Genomic DNA, 27,724 nt, shown 5'->3' with positions numbered 1-27,724 from the left:
CTTCTGTTAGTCTAGGTAATTTATATATTTGTAAATATTCATCTATATCACCTAGATTGGTATATTTATTGCTGTACAATTGGGCAAAGTAGTTTTTAATGATTGCCTTAATTTCCTCTTCATTGGAGGTGAGTTCCCCCTTTTTATCTTTGATGCTGTTAATTTGCTTTTCTTCTTTCCTTTTTAAAATTAGATTGACCAGTACTTTGTCTATTTTGTTTGTTTTCTCAAAGTACCAGCTTCCAGTCTTATTTATTAGTTCAATAGTTCTATCATTTTCAATTTTATTAAATTCTCCCTGAGTTTTTAGGATCTCTAGTTTGGTTTTCTTCTGGGAGTTTTAATTTTTTCGCTATCAAGTTTTTTTTTTGTATTTCCAATTCATTAGTTTCTGTCCTCCCTAATTTGTTAATATATGTCCTCATGGATATGAATTTTCCTCTGAGTACTGCTTTGGCTGTATCCCAAAGGGTTTGAAAGGTTGTCTCGCCATTGTCATTTTCCTCGATGAAATTATTAATTGTTTCTATGATTTTTTCTCTAACTAACCAATTTTGGATTATCATATTATTTAATTTCCAATTAATTTTTGATTTAGCTCTCCATGTACCCTTACTGATCATTATTTTGTTTTTGCCTTATGATCTGAAAAGACTGCATTTATTATTTCTGCTTTTCTGCATTTGTATGCCATGTTTCTGTGACCTAGTGTATGGTCAATCTTTGTGAATGTGCCATGTGGTGCTGAGAAGGTGTATTCCTTTTTGTCCCTATTTATTTTTCTCCATATGTCTATTAACTCTAATTTTTCTAAGATTTCATTCACTTCTTTTACCTCTTTCTTATTTATTTTTTTATTTGATTTATCTAAATTTGATAGTGGTTGGTTCAAATCTCCCACTAATATGGTTTTACCATCTATTTCCTCCTTCAATTCTCCTAGTTTCTCCATTAGAAATTTGGGTGCTATACTATTTGGCACATACATGTTGATTAGTGATATTTCCTCATTGTCTATACTCCCTTTTAACAAAATATAATTACCTTCCCTATCCCTGTTAATCAGGTCTATTTTTGCTTTGGCTTTTTCAGACATCATGACTGCTACTACTGCCTTCTTTCTATCAGTTGAGGCTCAGAAGGTCTTACTCCATCCTTTAATTCTGACTTTGTGAGTGTCTACCCACCTCATGTGTGTTTCTTGAAGACAACATATGGTCGGTTTTTGGATTCTAATCCATTCTGCTATTCGTCTACATTTTATGGGTGCTTTCATCCCATTCACGTTCAAAATTATGATTGTCACTTGTGGATTCCCTGGCATTTTGATATCCTCCCCTAATTCTGATCTTTCTTCTTTAGCTAAAATCTTTTAAGCCAGCGATTTACTTTAAATCAGTCCACCTAGTCCCTTCCCTTGATATGTTTCCCTTTCTAGCCCCTCCCTTTTTTTCCCTTTCCCTCCCCCCTCCTTCCCTCCTTTTTTGTGTCCCTGCCCCTCCCCCCCTTGGTTTTCCCTTCTCCCTTACCCTATTGTATAAGATAGATTTCAAGATCCCAATGGATCTAGATGCTCTTCCCTCTCAGAGTTGATTTCACTGAGTAAGGTTTAAGTAAAAACTCTCTTCCTCTCCATCTTATAAGAGAATTCTTCCCCCTGCCCTTCCCATGTGCATCTTTGTGTGAGAAAGATTATTCTATTTAGTTTTTTCCCTTTTTCATGGAGTATATCTTAGTACCATCAACAATTCCCTCCTCCCCTTTTCTTTCTACCCCCCCTTTCTCCATATCATCTTGATGCTCCAAACTTTCCCTATGCATGATTCTTCTTACTACTCTAATGATGCATACAATTTTTGAGTTACACATTACATTTTCCCCACATATTAATATATATAATTTGATATAAATGTAGTCCTTATAAAAGAGTACCAAACATGGTACTGATTCCAAAACCAGGCAGGTCAAAAACAGAGAAAGAAAATTATAGACCAATCTCCCTAATGAATATACATGCAAAAATCTTAAATAGAATACTAGCAAAAAGAATTCAGGAAATGATCAGAAGGGTCATCCACCATGATCAAGTAGGATTTATACCAGGGATGCAGGGCTGGTTCAATATTAGGAAAACCATCCACATAATTGACCACATCAACAAGCAAACCAACAAGAAGCACATGATTATCTCAATAGACGCAGAAAAAGCCTTTGATAAAATACAACACCCATTCCTATTAAAAACACTAAAAAGCATAGGAATAGAAGGGTCATTCCTAAAAATAATAAACAGTATATATCTAAAACCATCAGCTAATATCATCTGCAATGGGATTAAACTAGATGCATTCCCAATAAGATCTGGAGTGAAACAAGGAAGCCCATTATCACCTCTACTATTTGACATTGTACTAGAAACACTAGCAGTAGCAATTAGAGAAGAAAAAGAAATTGAAGGCATCAAAATAGGCAAGGAGGAGACCAAGTTATCACTCTTTGCAGATGAAATGATGGTCTACTTAAAGAATCCTAGAGATTCAACCAAAAAGCTAATTGAAATAATCAACAACTTTAGCAAAGTTGCAGGATACAAAATAAACCCACATAAGTCATCAGCATTTCTATATATCTCCAACACAGCTCAGCAGCAAAAACTAGAAAGAGAAATCCCATTCAAAATCACCTTAGACAAAATAAAATACCTAGGAATCTATCTCCCGAGACAAACAGAGGAACTATATGAACACAACTACAAAACACTTTCCACACAACTAAAACTAGACTTGAGCAATTGGAAAAACATTAACTGTTCATGGATAGGACGAGCCAATATAATAAAAATGACCATCCTACCCAAACTTATTTATCTATTTAATGCCATACCCATTGAACTCCCAAAAATTTTCTTTACTGATTTAGAAAAAACCATAACTAAGTTCATTTGGAAGAACAAAAGATCAAGGATATCCAGGGAAATAATGAAAAAAAAAAAACACAAAGGATGGGGGCCTTACAGTCCCAGACAGACCTTAAACTATATTACAAAGCAGCAGTCATTAAAACTAGTTGGTACTGGATAAGAGACAGAAAGGAGGATCAGTGGAATAGACTGGGGGCAAGCGACCTCAGCAAGACAGTATACGATAAACCCAAAGATCCCAGCTTTTGGGAAAAAAATCCACTATTCGATAAAAACTGCTGGGAAAATTGGAAGACAGTGTGGGAGAGATTAGGTTTGGTTTAACACCTCACACCCTACACCAAGATAAATTCAAAATGGGTGAATGATTTAAACATAAAGAAGGTACACAGAATAGTATACATGTCAGACCTTTGGATGGAGAAAGACTTTAAAACCAAGCAAGACATAGAAAGAGTCACAAAATGTAAAATAAATAATTTCAACTACATCAAATTAAAAAGCTTTTGTACAAACAAAACCAATGTAACTAAAATCAGAAGGGAAACAAAAAATTGGGAAACAATCTTCATAGAAACCTCTGACAAAGGTTTAATTACTCAAATTTATAAAAAGCTAAATCAATTGTACAAAAATCCAAGCCATTCTCCAATTGATAAATGTGCAAGGGACATGGTTAGGCAGTTTTCAGATAAAGAAATCAAAACTATTAATAAGCACATGAAGAAGTGTTCCAAATCTCTTATAATCAGAGAGATGCAAATCAAAACAACTCTGAGGTATCACTTCACTCTTGGCAGATTGGCTAACATGATAGCAAAGGAAAGTAATGAATGCTGGAGGGGATATGGCAAAGTAGGGACATTAATTCATTGCTGGTGGAGTTGTGAACTGATCCAACCATTCTGGAGGGCAATTTGGAACTATGTCCAAAGGGCGATAAAAGAATGTACCCTTGATCCAGCCATAACACTGCTGGGTCTGTACCCCCAAAGAGATAATGGACAAAAAGACATGTACAAGAATATTCATAGCTGCGCTCTTTGTGGTGGCAAAAAATTGGAAAATGAGTGGATGCCCATCATTTGCGGAATGGCTGAACTAATTGTGGTATATGTTGGTGATGGTATACTATTATGCAAAAAGGAATAATAAAGTGGAGGAATTCCATGGAGACTGGAATGACCTGCAGGAAGTGATGCAGAGCGAGAGGAGCAGAACCAGGAGAACATTGTACACAGAGACTAATACACTGTGGTATAATTGAACGTAATGAACTTCTCCATTAGTGGCGGTTTAATGTCCCTGAACAATCTGCAGGGATCTAGGAGAAAAAACACTATTCATAAGCAGAGGACCAACTATGGGTGTAGAAACACCGAGGAAAAGCAACTGCCTGACTACAGCAGTTGAGGGGACATGACAGAGGAGAGACTCTAAAGGAACACTCTAATGCAAATACTAAGAACATGACAATGGGTTCAAATCAAGAACACATGTGATACCCAGTGGAATCACGCGTCGGCTATGGGGGGTGGGGGGAGGAAAAGAAAATGATCTTTGTCTTTAATGAATAATTCTTGGAAATGATCAAATAAAATATTATAAAACTAAAAAAAAGATTCTGTCTTTCCTTTTTGAATTATTAGTAACTTATTCCCCCAAAATCGCATGTACTTCTCTGACTATGCCCCACATACTCTTCCTTTGGCTTCCCATCCCTTATATCTACTACTTGTTTGACCTTGGGCAAGTTACATAGCCTCTTAAGGCCTCTGTTTCCTCATCTGTAAAATGAGAAAGAAGAACTAAATATACCTTCAAGTCCCATCCAACTTTAATTCCATGATTCTATGATCCTATCATGAACTTTAATATGGAGTAGCTACTTTCTCCTGTTTCCAATTATTTTTCTTTGGAAATTTTACTAATACTCCCTGGTAATTTCTTCTATCTTCTTAAGGTTGAGATGACCATTGTGACTAGTCACAAATTTCTCAGCACCTATGCTTTTAGCAAAGAGGAATTTTTAAATCTTCCTGATGACTAAAGTTCCTCCCCATTGCTGTATTTTGCCTCTATGCCAACATTTTGGTTTACTTTTGGAATTCATGATCTAATTTCTGCTTCTGGCTGGGTAATCTATGACATAATGACTCTATTATTGCTTCTGTTTCTCCCTATATTTATCCTCACTCTAATGTCCTTCATCATGTTGCCCTTATTTGTCCCTTGGATTTTCAAACTGTATCATATTTTCTTGTTATTCAGAGCTACTTTATATCGAAGAAATGCTACTCTCCTAACTAGAGTTCTTAAAGACAAGTCTGAAAGTAGGAATTGTACATCTCTTTTCATTTTAACTTCATGTTCTAATTTGGCTGATTGTTTGCTTCCACACTTGTTAAGTCTATTTTAATTCTTTAATGAGGCATGTTCAGCCAGACTAGTGGTTTGTCTCTGCCTATTCTTCTGTTCATGATATGTTACAGGCTTTATTTAAGGGTAAAAATAGATGTTGATGATTTTTCCATCATGTAATTTGATTATTTGAATGTTTTCACTTATTTGTGGATTATATCAAAAGTGGTCTATAACCTCAATGCATTTGTAATGATTAAAGTAACCATTTTCTGGATAAGTAACAGTGAATATGATTACATACATTCATGAGCACATTAAAAATGAAATCATAATAATACATAGATTGAAATGTGATTATATTAAAACTTCCAAATGAATTTTATTTATTTTCAAACCTGAATAATTTCTGAAGACCATTTGTGTGTGTCACCAATGGCCAGGCTTCTAGTGATGATGAATCTGTCTTTCCATATTTAGGTAAACAAATGGCCTTCATAACTGTCATGTAGTACACTGATATTTTCAATTCAGAGATAGAAAGGACATTAGAAATCATTTAATCCAAGGGGGCAGCTGAGTAGCTCAATGGACTGAGTCAGGCCCAGAGATGGGAAGTCGTAGGTTCAAATCTGACCTCAGAATCTTCCTAGCTGTGTGACTCAAGACAAGTTACTTATCTCCCATTGACTAGTCTTTACCACTCTTCTGCCTTAGAATCAGTAAGGTTTTAAAAAATCATTTAATCCAAATTTTTCTTTTAATATATGAGTAAACTGAGGCCCAGAGATGTTGAATGAATTCTCCAAAGTCACATGGCAAATGAGAACCCAGTGACTTTGGCAGTTCTGTGAGTCCAAATCAGACCTGCTTTCCTTACTCCTGTGCTACCTTGTTCTACCTTTCTTCTCAGCTCATAGATTTTTAGAACTTATATCCTATTGGTATGACCTTTCAGAACCTACAATCACCTTCATACTAGGACCAGTGAGTCAGTTAGTAGAGGAATTCAATTCATGCATATGTCACTAACACTTGTCTTCCTTTAGAACCAAGGGCATGGTAAATTTAATAGTTTAAAAATACGTTAAAATTTTTATTCAGAAACACATTTAATAATTTGGAAAATTGGCATAACTACAAAAATCAAAGGTGAAAACATTTGCATTCTACATTTTTCACTCCATATTAACCCCCTCAGATTGGATCAACAAGTTCTAAATATAGTGTTATTGAAATGTTTCCTTGTGCTTACTTAATAACTCTGATACAGAGTTGCTGGGGTTTCCCTTTTTACTGTGAGGACAACTGTGTTTTTTTCCTGTCATATTTTGTGTTGCTAACCTTGAGGGTGGAAAAATATAGGAACAATGTTGCATGGATTCCTTTCTTTTTAACTTAGTTTTCATTTAATCTTGCTTATCTACATTTTTAAAGTGAGAAAATGAGTCAAATAGTCATCAAAGAATTTTCTAAAATTGCAGATAATCTTTTAAGAAATGAAAATTCAATTCCTGACACTCACTTCAGAGTCCTACCTTCTGTTCCAGTCAATGCATTAATTCTTTGAGACTATTTGTCTCTAGGATGGAAAAAGCTAATGAAAAACAACAGTAATAAATACTCATGGCATCCTAAAAAGAAAATCACACCTTATCAAGTTAATTCTTCATCAGTGAGCCATTTAACCTTTTTGTTGTTATCTCACCTCCAAAATGGCAGCATAATTTAGCATTTTCCTCTAGCTTAATGTAGACTTAAATAAGAAAATCTTTGCATTCAGTATATACTCTCATACACAGCCTGTTTGTTTTCTTTACAGACTTTTCCCTTATTTTATTGATAAAAGGAGGAGTCCTTTCTGGAACACATAGCTATCAGGCTTTGGTCCGCAAAACATTTGGTCTTCCAGGGTATCTACTCCTCTCGTTGCTTCAATTTTCATATCCTTTCATTGGTAAGACAACTATAAAGTTCAATATTACAATTATTTTCATGACTGTGACACATCTCAAATAAATGTAGTTTTAAATGAAGGTTTTAGATGTATATTGGAAAGGATAAGTAGAGAAATTGTTTACCTATTTATTTTATAAAGTAAGAAATTTAAGTGAGCATATAAGGTCACTATCATGTTGTTTCTCTCTTTGTCCATTTTGCCTTCTTCTCTGATTTAAAGCCCAATCTTTAAGAAGTTGGAGTTTGAGCTTCTTCAGACCTCATTTGCTGAGTTCCAGGTTATGGATTCTCTTCAGTCAGTTCTGGTCAGAGTAGCAATGCTGATGACATTGTGTGCCTTCATGTAGAGGATGTAGAGGAAAGCATAGCACCAATGTCAACATGTCAGACATTATCTCTTTCATGGTCTGCTTCAGAAAGTAATCCCACAGAGATCATGCTAAAGGGAACTCAGACGGTGAAATTCAAAGAAATACAATAGTCTGGTTCTTGCTCCTTTTCCATTAAATTTCAATGAGAATGTGCTTAGGCTAAAATGAGAATATGATAGGAACATAAGCTTCTTCTCTTGAACCTTAGAATGAGAAGTCAAATCAACAAGGGTTTATTAAGAAGCTAAAATGTGATACATATTGTACAAAATTCTGGATGTGCCAAGATTTATGGATGACTAAAGAATAAGTAAAAACAAGAGAATCAAATAGTTAAAGATTGAATAGCATTTCTGTAAACCTAATGGCTCATGAAAAACATTTGTAAGTCTGATAGTTCATTTGTATTTCTGTGGTTTTTCTCTTTTGCAACTTAGAGTAAATCTTCCTTACCAAAGCATCATAATAAAAGGTAAATGTTGAAGTACAAAATCATTGTGCCATAGATAGTCGGCCTAAATGGATTGAATTCATTAAAAGTCACTAAGACATTGATCAGTTTCTTCATTGCTTTCATGACTAATTCATATCATATTGGCCATCTTTTAAGTTGTAAGTTGACTGTCAATCTCATTAGAAAACTCAAGGATTGTATGTAATAGAGGTAATGATATAGAAATTCTTCCCCTTTTTGCTGTTTTAACTGATTAAGTGAGCTTTTCAACAGAGTAATATAGGTTATGCCTCTGTGATTTCAATTATTTTAAGTGTGCTGGAAGAAAATCTACTTAGATAATCCTGGAGTCAATTCCTTTGTAGACTTGAAATTTATTTTCTTAATATAAATAATTACTTTTATGTCTTCTGACTTGAGATTTTAAAATTTTGAGTTATCTTGAATATTGGGTGAACAATTAAATTCATATTTTTAGTTGAACAGACAAAAGAATGTCCATATTAGAGAAGCAAAATCAGACTATTCTTCATATTATTTAAGATAAAATTATAATTTCAGAAAAAATAAATATAACTCTCTGGAAATCAATTTTATTTTTCTCAGTTATGCATAGCATGTTTACCAAAAAATGCAGAAAAGCGAAAATATTGCACAATTTGTATTAGCTATAATGCAACAAAATTACATATTCAATAAAGCTTCACAAAAGAAATTACCTAAAATTAATTGGAGATTAATCTAATGCTAAAAATTAGTGAGTAAAGCAAGTTTTGGAAAGAGTAAAAATCTTCATTAAAGAAAATGACAATAAAACAACATACCAAAACTTTTTGGAATGCTACTAAATCAGTCTTTAGGGGGGAAATGTGTAACTCTAAACATAAACAAAAGAGAAAAAAGTAAATCAATGAGTTGTGGATGCAACTTAACAAAAAACTTGAAAAGAAACAAATCAATATCATGAGAGTAGAAATTCTGAAAAATTAAAGCAGGAATTCACAAACTTGAAAGCAAATAATAAAATAAAATAAAATCTATCAAAATGACAGATACAACTAGAAACTTTTTAATTGGAGGAACCACTCAGAATTAAATGTCTCTTTGAAAATTGTCTTAGGGGGCAGCTGGGTAGCTCAGTGGATTGAGAGCCAGGCCTAGAAATGGGAGGTCCTAGGTTCAAATCTGACCTCAAACTCTTCCCATCTGTGTGACCCTGGGAAAGTCACTTGATTCCCATTGCCTAGCCCTTACCACTCTTCTACCTTAGAGCCAATACACAGTATTGACTCCAAGATGGAATGTAAGGGTTAAAAAAATTGTCTTTGATGTTAATTATGTTATCTTTATTTTGTTTCTAGCTATGATTAGCTATAACATAATAATAGGAGACACTCTATGCAAAGTTCTTCAAAGAATTTCTGGAGGTAAGTCCTTATGAAAGATTTTTTAAGCTATTGACTAATGTTATATAGTTTCTTTATTTTATATTTTGAGTTTTTATGAAGAAAAACTTTCATTAAGTAGAGCTTTTTATCCATCATACAACCATGCCTACTAATAGTAATATTCATCTTCATTATACACATTCCTTTTATCTTTATACATTTATATGCAAATTTAGTTCCCAGTAAAGAAAGTTAGAGTTATGTAATCAAAAATTTTTTTCTCCTTGTACTATATATCCCAGGGATCCTAATAATATATTCTCACACTCTCTAATTTTCTTAAAAGGAACCTTAGAGATCCCCTAGTCCAACCATCATTCATGCAGGAATTTTCTCAATGACTCCCCTAATACATTTTCATCTAGTCTTTGTTGGAACATTTCCAGAAAATGGGGATTCACTATCTTAGAAGGAAGTCAATATTTTTTAACAGTTCTAATTGGTAGACTTTTTTTTTTATTTAGCCACAATCTAATTCATACCCGTTGATCTTCCTGCCTCACTTGCAAGAATAATCACTCTTCCACAATAAAAACAGCTATTAATCTATGTCTTGCCCAATTTTCTCTTCAAGTCAACCTCTCCAGTCCTTTCAGGTCTTCAAAGGATATTCTAGGTACACCCCTCTAGAAGCCTCATATTTTGTCCATATACTTCATCTTAGTTGAACATAACAAAGTAAATGTTATCTGATCAATGAAGAGGAGAATTGTTACATCCCTCCTTCTGGTACAATGTTTCTATTCAGCTTACAATTACATTTGGTATTTTGGCAGTGACTCCCCATGCTTGAGTTATATTTAACTTTCAAACCTTGATATGCTTTTCACATGAACTTTTATTTATCCTGGTCTCTCAAATCCCATATTTGGTCAATTGATTCTTTGAACCCTAAGTGTAGTACTTCACATTTGCCCCACAAAGTTTCAACTTACTACTTTTACTCCATTTTCCCCATTCCACTAAAATCTCCAAGCCTTTTGATTCAGTCATCAAAGATATAAACTATGCTATACATAAATTATGCCATACAGATCATCCCCCAGTGTTCATATGCATATAATAGATCTTCAAATCATTTATTTAAAATATCGAGGACTGGCCAACGACAGTTGTATAGCATCATCACTAGAAACCTTCCTCAGGTTGGAGGACCTGGGTTCAAATCTGACCTCAGTCTATCTATGTAGATGCATTTTTTAAAAATAAAAACTTGATTTCAGAGTCAGGAATACCTGGGTTGAAGACTCACCTCATATATATATATATATATATATATATATATATATATATATATATATTGCTGTGTGATTCTGGGCAAGTCAGTAAAACTACTCTCAATGCCCAAGACAACTTGGAGTGCTGAGAGTATAAATTCAGAGATAGTGCCATTCTGTATTGGTAAAGGGAATATTCTCATTAAGTTCTCTATACCAAAGAAATGATATAGTTCTGATCTCAGTAACACGAGTGACTGTCACATCTCTTATAGACATCAATATCTAGGAAGATCTTAAAGTGATTTTAACATGCATTTCAGAACTAAATAATAGCTAACTTTAAGTAGTATTTTATAAAATATTTAACCAATCACTTTCTGGGGGGAATAAGAAAATAGTACTCTATCTTAAAGGTGAGGAAGCTAAGGTAGCTAGTCACACAACTTTACTTAGCATAGTGCCTGACATACAGTAAGCATTTAATAAATGTTTGTTGATTGATTGATTGATTGACTTTGATGAGAAGATATTTTCACTATATAATTGCTGAATCCTTTCATCCAAACCCAAGCCCAGAGATCAATAATGTATATTTATTTTAAACCCTTACTTTCTGTCTTAGAATGAATACCTTGTATTGGTTCTAAGGCAGAAGAATAAAGGCTGGGCAATTGTGGTTAAATGACTTGCCCAGGGTCACATAGCTAGGAAATGTCTGTAATCATATTTGAACCCAAGACCTCCATTCTCTGGGCCCAGTTCTCAATCCAATGAGCTACCTAACTGCCCCCAACAATCTCCTTTGACTCCAGGGCCACCCATTAGTTATATTAGGATGCAGTTGTCAGTTCTGATGGTCAAGACTCTCTTATCTGAAGCATATGAAAATAGAGAAATTTTTCTGAGGAGTACCCAGACCAAATTAGGGGAGGCAAAGTCTAAGAAGATTTCTGTTTATTAACTTAATGAACTTGAAAAAGGGCCCAGGATTGACAAAGAGAAAACTGACCCTACTCTTTCAAGGAAGTAAAGTAACTAATGACTGACCCTGCTATCAGTCTCAGCATTAAAGGGATGCTAGAGGGGCAATTATGTAGGTGTTTCAATGGATAGAGAGCCAGGTCTTGAGTCCAGAGGACCTGGGTTCAAATCTCTCCTCAGATACTTAGTACCTATGTGATCCCAGGCTAGTTATTTAATCCCAATTGCCTAGCCTTGCCCCTCTTCCTCCTTGGAACCAATACTTAATAAGTGAGGGGTTTAAAAAAGGATGCTGGGGTATCAAGGACAGTGGAATCCATTTCAGGAGGTTGACTATGAATTCATCTGTTCTTTACCTGGTGTTCAGAATGGCTTCATTATAGCTTGAGGTCCTATTCAGCCTATTTGAAGCATCCAAAGACTATCTAAGTTTTGTTCTTTCTAAGTCATTCATTCTCTCCTTGAGCACAGTATCAAGTCAGTGTCTCAGTCCCATCTAAGTGATTGATTACCTGCCATGCCAAGTAAGCTAAGCTCAAATTTGGCTTCAGACACTTATAGTTATATGACTAAGCAAGTCACTAACCACCTATTGCATCAGTTTTCTTATTGGAAAAATGGGGATCGTAATAGCATCTACCACTCATGGCTGTTATGAGGATCAAATGAGATAATAATTGTAAGGCACTTAGCACAATGCCTGGCACCCAAAAATTACATATTAGCTAATATTATTCCTTCTATGTTCCATCAACTATTAAACCACTGATAAGCTGACTTAGCACAAGACCTGGAACATGTAAGTAATGTGTAAATGCTTATTGTCTTTCCTTCCTTCTCCCCACCTTACCTGTGAATTCTTCTCATTTTTCCTAATTCTGTCCTCTGAGAACAAGTTGATTCCTTCTTCCATCTATAATGTGTTCCACTCCCTTCCCCTCCTCCTCAAGTCTTGTCTTTTCCAGGCTAAACATCATGCCTTTGACCAAATCTCCCAGGGCACCATCTTGTTTGCCTGCTTTAGTGTGTATTCTAATCTGTCTCTAGAAGTCTAAACTGTGGTGATCAGAACTGAATACAAAACTTCATGTCTCCTGACAGGGCAGAGTATAGAGGAACTTCACCTCTTTTGTTTTGTACATTATTTGATTCCTTTCAGTTTTGTTTCATCCAATGTCTATTAAACAGTTGCTACTATAAGGTGGATGTGAGGAAAATATACACAATTTTTAAAAAGTGTTCTTAAGGAGTTGAGTGATACTAGAGATTTCATTGTGTGTACAAAATTCAAGGAAATATAAGGCACTTGAAGGAGAGAGAAAATACTGACAACAAGGATCTGGATTCACTTTTCATAGGAGTAGCAACGGAGTCAAGACTTTTAGGATGGTAATGTTTCTAAGAAGTGGGGCTAAAGAGGGAGTGTTTTCCAGATTGGGGGAGGGGAGAGGTCCAGGGAACAGTTTCTGCAAAGGCATGAAGGCAAGACACAAAATGCCAATTCCAGGAATGACAAAATAGCCAGTTTGACTGGAAAATAAAGAGCATGAAACAGACTAGTGTGAGGGGACATTGAGGTGGCTCAGTGCATAGAGATGGGAGTTCAAACTCACAAACTCAGTCATCTTTGGCCCTTTACTCTTCCATCACCACTCCCCTTCACACACATACTGTAATAGTGAGGGGAACTTAAAAGATGAAGGAACCAGAGAGCAGCTCTTTTTTAGGACTGAGTTCTGTGTGACATTTCCTCTTCCTCCACTCAGCTGAGCAGCTTTAATGGAGTAAGTTGGTCAGACCAGAGGGTAAATCTATTCCCCACAGTTTCCTTCTTTTGATGAATTGAAATTCTCCTCTATTACATAGACTCTGAAATCAATTCTGTTATAATTCAAAGTATCTAATTTATTTTGAAGGGAAAGGAAAGTGTAGAGGGAAGGAGGAAGGTCCCTACTATTTTTTTTCCTAACTATAATTCTTGAAGGCTGGACCAAGGAAAATCTCTTTAAGGAATATGGCTCTGAGTTCCCCCCTAAGGGAAAAATATAATCTTTATTCCAATGGTTGTCTTCAGCTGGGCAAGGAACTTCATTCAATTCAGTTCAGGCAAAAGGGTTTGAGAAGAGTATTTCTCTTATCCAACTCTCTCAGACTCCTAGATAAGAAGACCAGAAATTTCTCTCTGGCTCCACCTGTTTTGAACTTGGAACTCTCCCATCCCCCACAGGTCCTCTGAATTTTTAATTTGCCTTTTTCTGAGGGATCTCTTCAAACTTCAGGTTTTCCTTGCTCTTAGCCATTCCCTTGTTCCCTTGGGAGAGTTCCAAGTTCAAAACAGTTGGAGCCAGAGAGAAATTTCTGGTCTTCTTATCTAGGACTCTGAGAGAGATGGATATGAGAAATGAACCGAATAAAGTTTCTTGCCCAACTGAAGACAACCTTTGGAATAGAGACTATATATTTCTTTTCCTTTAGGGGAAATTCAGAGCCATATTCCCTAGAGAGAGTTTTCGTCAAGCCCTCAAAAGTTGCCATAGGAAGAGATAGCAGGGACCTTCCTTTTTCCCTCTGCCCTCTCCCTTCCTTTCAAAATAAATTAGATATTTGAATTATAACAGAATTGATTCAGGGTTTATGTAATAGAAGAAGAATTTCTATCCATCAAGTTTGGAAGGAAAGCTGTGGGGAGTAGACTTACCCTCTATTCTGAACTTCTTGACTCCATTAGTAACTGCTTAACTCAGGGGAAGACAGGGGAAGTGTCACACAAAACTTAGTCCCCTAAAACAGCTTTTCTCTGGTCCTTTCCTTTTAAGTTCCCCTCACTATTACAATTTTATTACACATACACACACCTCTGATAAACATCACCTTCTGGGGGCAGCTGGGTAGCTCAGTGGATTGAGAGCCAGGCCTAGAGGTGGGGGGTCCTAGATTGAAATCTGACTTCAGACACTTCCCAGCTGTGTAACCCTGGTCAAGTCATTTAACCCCCATTGCCTAGCCTTTACCACTCTTCTGCCTTGGAAGATGGAAGGTAAGGGATTTTTAAAAAAATGAATGAATAAAAAACCAAAATCAAAAAAACAAATAAATAAAACCCCATCACCTTCCATCTTAGAATCAATATGGTGTATTGGATCCAATTCCCTCATTCCCTAGCTCTTATCGCTTTTCTGCCTTAGTACCAATATACAGTTTTGATTCTAAAATGGAAGGTAAGAACTTAAAAACAACAGTATTGTGAAACAAAAGCAAAAAAGTATGCTGCAAAAAGATTATGTAGGACTTTAATAATAATAATAATAATAATAATAATAATAATAATAATAGCAATCGTGAATATTTACACAATACTCTGGGCCAGATATTGTGCTAAATGCTTTACATCTGTTATCTAATTTGGAACTCACAACAACTATGAGAGATATAAACACTTATTATTCTCATTTTGTGGATGAAGAAACTAAGGCAAAGAGTGGTTAAGTATCTGGCCCAGGGTCACACAGCTAATAAGTGTCTGAGATCAAATTTGAACTCAGGTCTTCCTCACTCTAGGCCCAATCTTTTTAAATTACAAGCTAAGAGTTAGAATTTTGAGTAGTTATGAATCAATGTAAATTAGGGTCCATCAGACTTATTCATACATTAGGAGGATTAGTTTGTCACTTGTATAAAAGAATAATTGAGGAAGAAGAAATTAGAAGCAAGGAGACAAAATAAAATGTTAATTAGAATTAATGAAGCCTTGAATTAGATTGGTGGACATGCAAGTGAAGAGAAGGATAAAAGGGGGAGCTAGATATTATAGGGGATTGATAGTCAGGGTCTGAGACAGAAGGTCCTAGGATCAAATCTGGCCTCAGACACTTCCTATCTATGTGACTTGCAGATTTTAAAAATCACTGTTTAAATACACTGATAACCCCCATTGCCTAGCCTTCACTACTCTTCTGCTTTGGAACCAATACATAGTTTTCTAAGATGGGAGGTAAGGGTATTAAAGGAGGAGGAGGAGGAGGAGAACATCAGTGAATGTGTGTGTGTATGTGTGTGTGTGTAAGAGAGAGAGAGAGAGAGAGAGAGAGAGAAAGAGAGAGAGAGAGAGAGAGAGAGAGAGAGAGAGAGAGATAGAGAGAGAGAGAGAGAGAGAGAGAGAGAGAGAGAGAGAGAAGGTGGTGATAGAAGATTAAATGGTAAAAGGAAAGTTTAGAAGAGGTCAGGTAGCCTGGAAGATGTAGAGATGTAAAGGGTTTCATTTTGTGCATGTTGACTTTTTGCAGGAGATGCAGGTTTGGTGCTCACTGTGCCTCTCAGTATAGCTTATGATAATCAAATAAGCTTTTTGACTACAAGGTTATTGCCTCATTATGACATCACAATAGAACAAAAACCAAAAAAAGGGCCTGGGTCATTTTGTTAAACTTTTCCAGCTACTGTTTGTACTCATGCACTTGATTCTTTGAGTCCAAGTTTAGGACTTTACAATTAAAGGTATTAAAATTTACTTATTAGATTCAGACCTTTGTTCGAGGGACCATTCAATAGGCTTAAAATGAGAGATAGAAATCATATATAAATATAACTTTTGTGTCACCAAAATGTGTGACACAAAGCATCCAAATACATTTTCGAGGATTTTGTTGCTTTCTTCACTCAAAGACTTTCTGTTTTTTTTTTTTTCACTCCTTATCCTGGCCCAAGCTGAGATCACAATACTACAGGTAAAAATCTTATTAGAAAGAAGAAAACAAAACAGATGATTGCAAATTCTGAGGAGTTTGTTGAATTTTAAATCTCTGGTGTCACTTATAGTCCTGAATAGGAGGGTTTCTGTGGAAGAGGCCTTGCTCAGTGACAAATTCTGTTGACTTCCTTTTGTCTCTTTTACTGCTCCAACTGGTCAAATTTGGAATAGGAATTGGTGACCCTTCCACCCTCCCTCTTTGTCTTTATCTTTTTCTGTTCTGTCTCTGTCTTCCTGTTTCTGCCTCTTTCTCAGTTTCTGTCTATTCTCTCTCCTCCCCTTCCCTCTCACTTTTCCACACTGATATTCTCTAACTCTGTATGTAAGTTATTCAATGGAATCTCCTCAGTTTAAGATATAAGCCAGATATATCATTCTCTTCTTAAAGTTACAAACCTCCCTTCTCCTTCATCTTTCTTTTTCTTCTCCACCTTCCATCCCTTGCCAGTGGTCCATTCATATAAAAATATATATGAGTGGACCACTGATATATATGTGTGTGTGTGTGTGTGTGTGTGTGTGTGTGTGTGTGTGTGTGTGTGTGTGTTAGTAGATGCCTCCTCAGCATTCACAATTAGTTAAACAAGAGAGGGAGATGGAAGGAGAAAATATGCTAGCTCCTTTCCCCCTAGTCAGCTATTCTCCATGTAAGAAAAATTGGCAAACATACAAAGATCATAGAACTTCTCTAGGGATCAAATGACATGGGAGAACAGGTATTCCTGGAAAAAGAACAAAAATGAAAATAAATCCTGATCACATAAAGATTGATAATATAAAAAGATCATTTTATTCTGAGAATATTTAATCAATTCCATTCTCATTACATCTGTCTCAAAGCCATCCATACAACTAAAAGTTAGACTACTTGCAGATTTTAAAAAAACTGATGTTATTGTGATATCAAAATGTTTCCCATGTTACCTCAGGACATAACAGTATTTATTGTTATTATCCTATGAAGTTCTGCCTGTGGCCAATGCATATCTTCCATCTTCTCTCTCTTTTTATTTTAATTTTAAACATTATTTTATTTGGTAATTTCCAAACATTATTCACTGGAAACAAAGATCATTTTCTTTTCCTCCCCGCCACCCCTCCCACCACTTTTCCCTCTCCCATAGCTGAAGGACGATTCCACTGGTTATAACATGTGTTCTTGACTCGAACCCATTTTCCTGTTGTTGGTATTTGCATTAGAGTGTTCATTTAGAGTCTCTCCTCAGTCATATCCCCTCAACCCCTGTAGTCAAGCAGTTGCTTTTCATCGGTGTTTTTATTCCCAAAGTTTATCCTCTGCTTGTGGATAATAGTTTTTTGATCCCTGCAGATTGTTCAGGGACATTGCATTGACACTAATGGAGAAGTCCATTACCCTCGATTGTACCACAGTGTATCAGTCTCTGTGTACAATGTTTTCCTGGTTCTGCTCCTTTTGCTCTGCATCACTTCCTGGAGGTTGTTCCAGTCTCCATGAAATTCCTCTACTTTATTATTCCTTTTAGCACAATAGTATTCCATCACCAACACATACCACAATTTGTTCAGCCATTCTCCAATTGATGGGCATCCCCTCATTTTCCAGGTTTGGCCACCACAAAGAGTACAGCTATGAATATTCTTGTACAAGTCTTTTCCTTATTATCTCTTTGGGGTACAAACCCAGCAGTGCTATAGCTGGATCAAAGGGCAGACAGTCTTTTACCACCCTTTGGGCATAGTTCCAAATTGCCCTCCAGAATGGCTGGATCAATTCACAACTCCACCAGCAATGAATTAGTGTCCCTACTTTGCCACATCCCCTCCAGCATTCATTAGTTTCCTTTCCTGTCATGTTAACCAGTCTGCTGTGTGTGAGGTGATACCTCAGAGATGTTTTGATTTGCATCTCTCTGATTATAAGAGATTTAGAGCACTTTTTCATGTGCTTATTAATAGTTTTGATTTCTTTGGCTGAGAACTGCCTAACCATGTCCCTTGCCCATTTATCAATTGGAGAATGGCTTGATTTTTTTGTACAATTGATTTAGTTCTTTGTAAATTTGAGTAATTAAACCTTTGTCAGAGGTTTTTTATGAAGATTGTTTCCCAATTTGTTGCTACCCTTCTGATTTTGGTTACATTGGTTTTGTTTGTACAAAAACTTTTTAATTTGATGTATTCCAGATTATTTATTTTGCATTTTGTAACTCTTTCTAAATCTTGCTTGGTTTTAAAGTCTTTCCCTTTCCAAAGGTCTGACATGTATGCTATTCTGTGTTCACCTAATTTTCTTATAGTTTCCTTCTTTATGTTCAAGTCATTCACCCATTTTGAATTTATCTTGGTGTAGGATGTGAGGTGTTGATCTAAACCTAATCTTTCCCACACTGTCCTCCAATTTTCCCAGCAGTTTTTATGAAATAGTGGATTTTTGTACCAAAAGCTGGGGTCTTTGGGTTTGTTATATACTATTTTGCTGAGGTCACTTATCCCGAGTCTATTCCACTGATCCTCCTTTCTGTCTCTTAGCCAGTGCCAGATTGTTTTAGTGACCACTGCTTTATAATATAGTCTGAGATCTGGGACTGCAAGGCCCCCTTCCTTTGTATTTTTTTTCATTATTTCCCTGGATATCCTTGATCTTTTGTTCTTCCAAATGAACTTTGTTATGGTTTTTTCTAAATCAGTAAAAAATTTTTTGGAAGTTCCATGGGTATGGCACTAAATAGATAGATGAGTTTGGGTAGGATGGTCATTTTTATTATATTGGCTTGTCCTACCCATGAGCAGTTAATGTTCTTCCAATTGTACAAGTCTAGTTTTAGTTGTGTGGAAAGTGTTTTGTAGTTGTGTTCATATAGTTCCTGTGTTTGTCTTGGGAGATAGATTCCTAAGTAATTTTTTTTTTGTCTAAGATAATTTTGAATGGGATTTCTCTTTCTAGTTCTTGCTGCTGAGCTGCGTTGGAGATATATAGAAATGCTGATGACTTATGTGGGTTTATTTTGTATCCTGCAACTTTTCTAAAGTTGTTGATTATTTCGATTAGCTTTTTTGTTGAATCTCTAGGATTCTTTAAGTAGACCATCATGTCATCTGCAAAGAGCGATAATTTGGTCTCCTCCTTGCCTATTTTAATGCCTTCAATTTCTTTTTCTTCTCTAATTGCTACTGCTAGTGTTTCTAATACAATGTCAAATAGTAGAGGTGATAATGGGCATCCTTGTTTCACTACTGATCTTAATGGGAATGGATTTAGTTTATCCCCATTGCAGATGATATTAGTTGATGGTTTTAGATATATACTGTTTATTATTTTTAGGAATGACCCTTCTATTCCTAAGATTTCTAGTGTTTTTAGTAGGAATGTGTGTTGTATTTTATCAAAGGCTTTTTCTGCATCTATTGAGATAATCATGTGGTTCTTGTTGGTTTGCTTGTTGATATAGTCAATTATGTGGATAGTTTTCCTAATATTGAACCAGCCCTGCATCCCTGGTATAAATCCTACTTGATCATGGTGGATGACCCTTCTAATCACTTGCTGGAGTCTTCTTCCTAGTATCCTATTTAAGATTTTTGCATCTATATTTAATTGGGAGATTGGTCTATAATTTTCTTTCTCTGTTTTTGGCCTGCCTGGCTTTGGAATTAGTATCATGTTTGTGTCATAAAGGGAATTTGGTAGAACTCCTTCTTTGCTTATTAGGTCAAATAGTTTGTATAATATTGGAGTTAGCTGTTCTTTGAATGTTTGATAGAATTCACTGGTGAATCAGTCAGGCCCTGGGGATTTTTTCTTAGGAAGTTCTTTGATGGACTGTTGGATTTCATTTTCTGATATGGGAATATTTGAGAAATCTTTTTCTTCTTCTGTTAATCTAGGCAATTGATTTTTTTATAAATATTCATCCATATCACCTAGGTTGGTATATTTATTGCCATATAGTTGGGCAAAGTAGTTTTTAATGGTTGCCTTAATTTCCTCTTCATTGGAGGTGAGATCCCCCTTTTCATCCTTGATGCTATTAATTTGCCTTTCTTCTTTCCTTTTTTTTTAATTAGATTGACCAGTACTTTGTCTATTTTGTCTGTTTTTTCAAAGTACCAACTTCTAGTCTTGTTTATTAACTCAATAGTTCTGTCACTTTCTATTTTATTAATTTCTCCCTTAATTTTTAGGATCTCTAGTGTGGTTTTCTTCTAGGGGGTTTTAATTTGTTCATTCTCAAGTTTTTTGATTTGCATTTCCAATTCCTTGATCTCTGTCCTCCCTAATTTGTTAATATATGCACTCAGGGATATGAATTTTCCTCTAAGTACTTCCTTGGCTGCATCCCATAAGGTTTGAAAGGATGTCTCACCATTGTCATTTTCCTCAACAAAATTATTAATTGTTTCTATGATTTCTTCTCTCACTAACTGATTTTGGAGTATCATATTATTTAATTTCCAGTTAATTTTTGATTTGGTTTTCCATGTATACTTACCGATCAATATTTTTATTGCCTTGTGATCTGAAAAGATTGCATTTATTATTTCTGCTTTTCTGCATTTGAGTGCCATGTTTCTGTGACCTAGTGTATGATCTATTTTTGTGAATGTGCCATGTGGTGCTGAAAAGAATGTGTATTCCTTTTTGCCCCTATTTATTTTTCTCCATATGTCCATTAACTCTAATTTTTCTAAGATTTCATTCACCTCTTTTACCTCTTTATTGTTTATTTTTTAATTTGATTTATCTAAATTTGATAGTGGTTGGTTCAAGTCTCCCACTAATATGGTTTTACTGTCTATTTCCTCCTTCAATTCTCTTAGTTTCTCTATTAAAAATTTGGATGCTATACCATTTGGTGCATACATGTTGATTAGTGATATTTCCTCACTGTCTGTACTCCCTTTTAACAGAATATATTTACCTTCCCTATCCCTTTTGATCAGGTCTATTTTTGCTTTGGCTTTGTCAGATATCAGGATTGCAACTCCTGCCTTCTTTCTATCAGTTGAGGCCCAAAAGGTCTTACTCCAACCTTTAATTCTAACCTTGTGAGTGTCAACCCACTTCATATGTGTTTCTTGAAGACAACAAATGGTAGGGTTTTGGGTTCTAATCCAATCTGCTATTTGTCTACGTTTTATGGGTGAGTTCACCCCATTCACGTTCAAAGTTATGATTGTCATTTGTGGATTCGCTGGCATTTTGATATCTTCCCCTAGTTCTGACTTTTCTTCTTTAGCTATCTCCTTTTGAACCAGTGATTTACTTTAGGTCAGTCCCCCTAGTTCCCTCCCTTGAGATGCTTCCCTTTTTAGCCCCTCCCTTTTTATGCTCCCTTCCCCTCCCCCCTCTTCTTCTCTCCCTTTTTATACTCCCTCCCTCCTCCCCCTCCTTAATTTTCCTTTCTTTCTTGCCCTGTTGGATAAGATAGAATTCAGGATCCCACTGGACCTAGATGTTCTTTCCTCTCAGATTTTATTTCACTGAGAGTAAGGTTTAAGTAATTCCACTTCACGCTCTCTTCCTCTCCTTCTCATATGAGAGTTCTTCCCCTCCCCTTCCCATGTTTATCTTTATATGGGAAAGATTATTCTATTAAGTCCTCCCCTATTTCTTGAAGTAAATCTTAGTGTTATCGACGGTTCCCCCCCTCCCTTTTCCTTTCTTTGCTCCCACTTGCCCCAAATCTTCTTAATGCCCCAGTCTTTCCCTATGCATGTTTCTTCTAACTACTCTTATGATGCTACAATTTTTGAGTTATACAAAACATTTTCCCCACATATTAATATATATAATTTGATGTAAATGTAGTCCTTATAGAAGAGAATTTGACTTAAAGAAAAAGATAAGATTTATCTCCTTTTCCCTTTCTTTCATATTTACCTTTTCATGTTTCTCTTGCTTTCTGTGCTTGGATATCGAACTTTCCACAGAGCTCTGGTCTTTTCTTTGCAAATGCTTGGAAATCTTCTATTTTGTTGAATGCCCATACTTTCCCCTGGAAGTATATAGTCAGTTTTGCTGGGTAGTTGATTCTTGGTTGGAGACCCAGCTCTCTTGCCTTTCTAAATATCGTGTTCCATGCTTTGCGGTCTCTTAGTGTGTTAGCCGCTAAGTCGTGTGTGATCCTTATGGGAGCCCCCCTTTATCTGAAGCTCCTCTTCTTGGCTTCTTGTAGGATTTTCTCCTTTTTTTGGAAGCTCTTGAATTTGGCAATTACATTCCTAGGGGTTATCTTTTGGGGATTTAGTATAGAAGGTGTTCTATGAACCCTTTCTATTTCTATTTTGCCCCCTTGCTCCAGAATGTGTGGGCAATTTTCTTTTATAATCTCCTGTAGAATAACATCAAGTTTATTGTTTATCTCTAGTTTTTCTTGGAGACCAATAATCAGAGGTTTTCTCTTCTTCCTCTGTTTTCCAAGTCTGTGACATTTTCAGTGAGATATTTTATGTTTTCTTCTAATTCATTAATTTTGGGGGTTTGCTTTATTGATTCTTGCTGTTTATGATCTCACTTTCTTCACGTTGCTTAATTCTGGTCGTTAGGGACTGGTTTTGCTTTTCAGCTTTGTCTGCCCTTCTATTGGATGCTTCAAGCTCTTTTTCCATTTGAGCAGTCTTATCTGTCAGATTGCTGATCTCTTTCTCCCATTTTTCTTTCCAGGTTTCCACCTTTTCTGTAAGTTCCAGTTTGAGATCTTCCAGAGCTTGTTGATAGTTTCCATTTTGGGAGGCATGTTCTGATTTTTTTTTGGATTTCATCCTCATTCTCTTCTTTTCCTTGGGTACTTCCACCATAAAAGTTTTCAATAGTCACCTTTTTCCCTTTCTTCCTGGAGGCCTGATTTTGGGCCATGTGAGCCATCCCTTTGGTGGTTTTATTCCCCTTTCCTTTTTGGTCTGGGGTCTGGGTGATATGGGTGGGTTTTCTGTGAATTTAGGTTGCTTCAGAGTAGTTCTTCCCAGCCTCCGAGGTTTCTTAGAGCACTGGCCCCTGATCACAGCCAAACTACCCAGGTGTTCAGCTCTGCTCAGATAATCAGTGCGTGGTCTGCCCCTGGTGTTTAGCTCTGCCCAGATACTCAGCACAACCGCCCCGAGTATGCCTCCCTGGGCCCCCTGTGCTCAGCGCAGGATTCTCCTGTGAAACAGCCCTGAGACATTTTTTCCTGGCAGTCCCCAGATCCCAAGGACCCTGGAGTGTCCCCCCAGACAGAGACGTTTCCCACTCACTCGCTGTCCCAGTGAGCGCTCAGGTAGCTCAGTTCACGTTTCTGTGCAAGCTTTTCCTCCTTCTTATTATAGTGTGGAAATGTTCAAACCCCACATACCTTTGCCTCTGTGGGGTACTGGGGAGTACTGGGGAGTCCTTCTGTTTCTCCAAAGGTGATTTTTATGCTCCTTTGATGTAGTCTATTTCGTTCAGTGCCAGGGAGAGGAAGTGTGTGGCGTCTAGATTGTAGCCATGATTACCTGGAAGTCCCCGTCTTCCATCTTCTCTTGAGGGAAAAAAAAAACCTCATGCATTTATCTATTCCTAGGATGGATACACAGATATAAAGATGATGTGTTGTTTGATCTAAACATTTCTTTAAAATTAGATGAAGGTCAAAAACTACTCATACCCCTGCTTGAATTATTAGGATATTTAAACTAGAGACATAGCTTTAAGATACTTTGTACATTTGTTAGAGTTTTAAGTGTTTGACATGCTTTCCTGAGAATTGTCTCTTCCTGAAATATTTGTGATATGGCTTGTATTTTAATATGCTGAGCTTTAAACAAAACGAGTGATGATAGATTATATTGGCTAGGGAAGTAGTCTTGGAATCAAAGACTTGCATATGATCGAAAGAATACTGGAATTTAAGAGTCTGGTTTCAAATACTGCTTCCAAATCTTCCTGTGTGACCTAGAAAATATTATTTAACCTCCATTGGTGTCAGATTCTTTAGATGAAATAAATGAAAAGAGCTGATATCCCTTTTGACTGTAGATTTATAGTGCTATGATCCTGTGACCTGGAGCTCAGTTTCTGCTTCTGACATGTGCATATGAAGGTACATACATATATGTGTTTATAGCTTTGAGTTATTTCAGTCATGTGTGACTCTTCATGACCACATTTTGAGATTTTCTTGGCAAAGATACTGGACTGGTTGACATTTCTCTTTCTGGCACCTTTTATAAGATGTGGAACTGAGGCAGAGATAAGAAACTTGCCCAGGGTCACATAGCTAGTGAGGATTTGAATTTAGAAGGATAAGTCTTCCTGATCCTAAGCCCATACATACTCTGTCCTCTGGGCTGCCTCGCTGTCCCATGGATAGATATAAATATAGATATAGTCCTAGATATAGATATGGATATGGATAAAAATATATAAATATATACACAGATATAGATACAGCTAAGTGGCACTGGGAATGTCACTTCAATGCATGTCACCTCAATGTCCCACCCCAGATTTCTAAAATTATCAATTAGAGACATGGTACACTTGTGAAGTCCCAGATCTGGGGGAGAACTTTGTTCTGTTGCTTGAATATATTCTCTTCATGAGAGAAAATATATCATAGTGAATGCAGACCAGAAGACTATTGTTCAAATTCTATTTCTGACCCAGTGTCTGGGAGATGCACTCTGTGTTGCCCCCGGTGATCTTTATACTCTCAGATGCAGAGAGTGTGCCAACCAGCATTGGGAGAAAAAATTCCTGCCACCAGGGAAATCATGGGTCTGGTCAAACAAAATCTAAGTTCTATATAATGATGTGTGTGTGCACTTATTATGTATACCTCTAAACATATAATCTTCTTTGTATTTTAGTTGATCCTGGGAACTTTTTCATCGGCCGTCACTTCATTATTGGGGTCGCCACAGTTCTCTTTTCCCTTCCTTTATCCTTGTACCATGACATAGCAAAGCTGGGAAAGGTAATCTCCACAATTAAAATAGAAGCAGAAATTTTCCTTGTCAACTGAAGTAATTGTGCCAAATCACAGTTTTCAGTGCAGAGGTCTTAATTGTAGTGTTTATCTGCAAAGTCAAATGATTTATGATTATCCTAAAGTAAACTGTAGTTGAGTCATTAGATGGGTCTTCAAGGATCAGTGATTAAACATGAAATCACAGTGTGAACTAAATGTGCCCTTTCTTTTTCTGGTTAAAAGCAGGTACTATTGCAAGGCACAAGCTTGATACCTTAAGAGCAGAAACGAAAAATGACATATGCAGGTGACATTTATTAAAAATGTTTTCCAACCTTTTTAAGTAGCTAAAAAAATAGCAAGATTTAAATCTGTGACATTATTAGCAAAAAATCAGCATAATATATTGATTAGATTTCAACATCTTTAATGAGGAGAGTTTTTTTGAAGATAATGCATTTAGTAATGAGTATAACATTTCAAGAAAGCCAGACATGCCAGAGTACCTCCAGAAGACAGCAAAGGAAAGGTAAGACTAGAAAAGATTTCCAGTGAGTCTGCATAAAAGAACCAGGGCTTTGGAGCATGGAGAAGACAAGTCTTGGAGGGGCAAGGGAGAAGGGGAAGAGAACAAGCTGAAATTTAATCAACTTTCTCTCAGAGGACAGAACAAGAAGAAATGAGTTTTTTTCAAGTGTAATAATTCGAGCTGCAGAAAAGTGAAATGAGCTTCTTTGGGAAATAATAGTTTTCATCTGCTGGGATCTTCAAAGTAAAGGTTAGATGACCACTTGTTAAAGCATGTGCCATATGGCCTCACATGAATAATCTAAATCAAATTGCTTGCCTTCTCAATAGGGCAGGAAGCATGGGCAGGAGGGAGAGAAAGAATTTGGAATTCAAAAGTTTTTTTAAATGGTTGTTAAAATGTATTTCATATAACTAGAAAATAACAAAATAAATAAAAATAATTTTAAGAAATAAAGCATATGCTATAGAGAAGATTCTGCTTCTAGTTTGGGTTAGACCAGGTAGCCTCTGAGATCCCTTACAACTTTTAGATTCTAGAATCCTTTTTGTCCATTTTTACATTATTAAAATATTGCTGATTGCAAACTACTATTCATGTGACTAATACCTTTTGTCAGTTTGATAAAATTTTAAATGATTTTTACTGCAGATAATAATAGTAGCTAACATATGGGATTTCAACTCATGCAAAGTTTTTCACAAGGAATAATGCCTCGTCTCTCTTCACATTAGAAAAATCTATCAACACTGTGCACTTTGAAATAAATGGTACAACTATAGCTTTTATGTATTACTATGCTTTTATTCAAGTATGACTCTTGGATCACACATTTTATTGTCTCAAACATATTTGCATTAAGTATTATTGTTCTGAGCCTGAAGTAGGAGGTACAGAGGGAAAGTCAGAGAAGCTGGGGTCAAATGCCAGTTCAGCTATTCAATCCTTGGGTGCCCTTTCGCAAGTCATTTAAACTCTGGGCCTCTGTTTCTTCATGTATTAAATTAATGTGTTAGATTAATTGACCTCCAAGTTCCCTCAAAACTCTAAAGTCATGATCTCACTCAACATAACAACGAACATTCTGATGAGAAGTGAAATCTTGCCATTCGTTAGTAATTTCTTAATAATTGGTTAAATTTAAAACTTTACTTATCTAGTATACTTCCACAGATAGAGGGTTCTATATGCAACATAAAGTGTAGAGTTAGACAGTGAGGTGATGCAATAGATAAATCATAGGGACTTAAGTCAGGAAGACCTGAGTTTAAATCCAGCCTCAGACAATTATAACTACACAAACCTGAGCAAATCATGTAACCCTATTTTGCTCAGTTCCTTATCTGTAAAATTATCTGGAGAAGAAAATGGCCAACCACACCCATGTCTTTGTCAAGAAAACCTCAGATAGGATCACAAAGAATCAGAAACAGCCAAAAAAGACTAAACAACAGCAAAGAATAATGATACACATCATTTTGCCTCTGCCCTCTTTCTCCCAGACTTTCCACACAAAATATCATGGTTTTGTCCAAAGGGCCATTTTGCTTGAGTTATCTAAGATGAATATTTATAAGAGTTTTCCATTTAGTAGTAGAGTTTAAACAAAGCCTTCCTGCCTGAAGGTGTCCTTTCTTTCATTTCATTCCAGTTTTTTCCATATGTATATTTTTATATTATAAAAAATTTTTCATTATGTTCAATATTTTAAACATTCTTCTTGGATTTCCTTTTAATGTCAGTAAATCAACAAACTTAAGAAATGCCTGTGTTCCTATGTTTCTATATGCACTATCCTAAGTAAACATAATGAATTAAACAA

At 36.0% G+C, this 27,724-nt stretch overlaps 1 protein-coding gene across 4 annotated transcripts in view; it reads left to right on the top strand.

Annotated features, from left to right (window-relative positions):
• The window catches only part of LOC130453710 (putative sodium-coupled neutral amino acid transporter 11), a 124,895-nt gene that overhangs the window by 42,081 nt on the left and 55,090 nt on the right, over positions 1–27,724 (top strand). For all 4 annotated transcript variants that reach the window (XM_056793970.1, XM_056793971.1, XM_056793969.1 and 1 more), the window contains 3 exons: positions 7,104–7,238; positions 9,427–9,492; positions 25,273–25,379. In XM_056793970.1, the coding sequence (XP_056649948.1) occupies positions 7,104–7,238; positions 9,427–9,492; positions 25,273–25,379 (308 nt within the window). The remainder of the gene's footprint in view (positions 1–7,103; positions 7,239–9,426; positions 9,493–25,272; positions 25,380–27,724) is intronic.

This window comes from Monodelphis domestica, chromosome 4 (assembly GCF_027887165.1).
Source record: "Monodelphis domestica isolate mMonDom1 chromosome 4, mMonDom1.pri, whole genome shotgun sequence".
NCBI lineage: Eukaryota > Metazoa > Chordata > Mammalia > Didelphimorphia > Didelphidae > Monodelphis > Monodelphis domestica.
The sequence above is the reverse complement of the archived record's forward strand: the minus strand, read 5'-3'. Positions and strand labels throughout refer to the sequence as shown.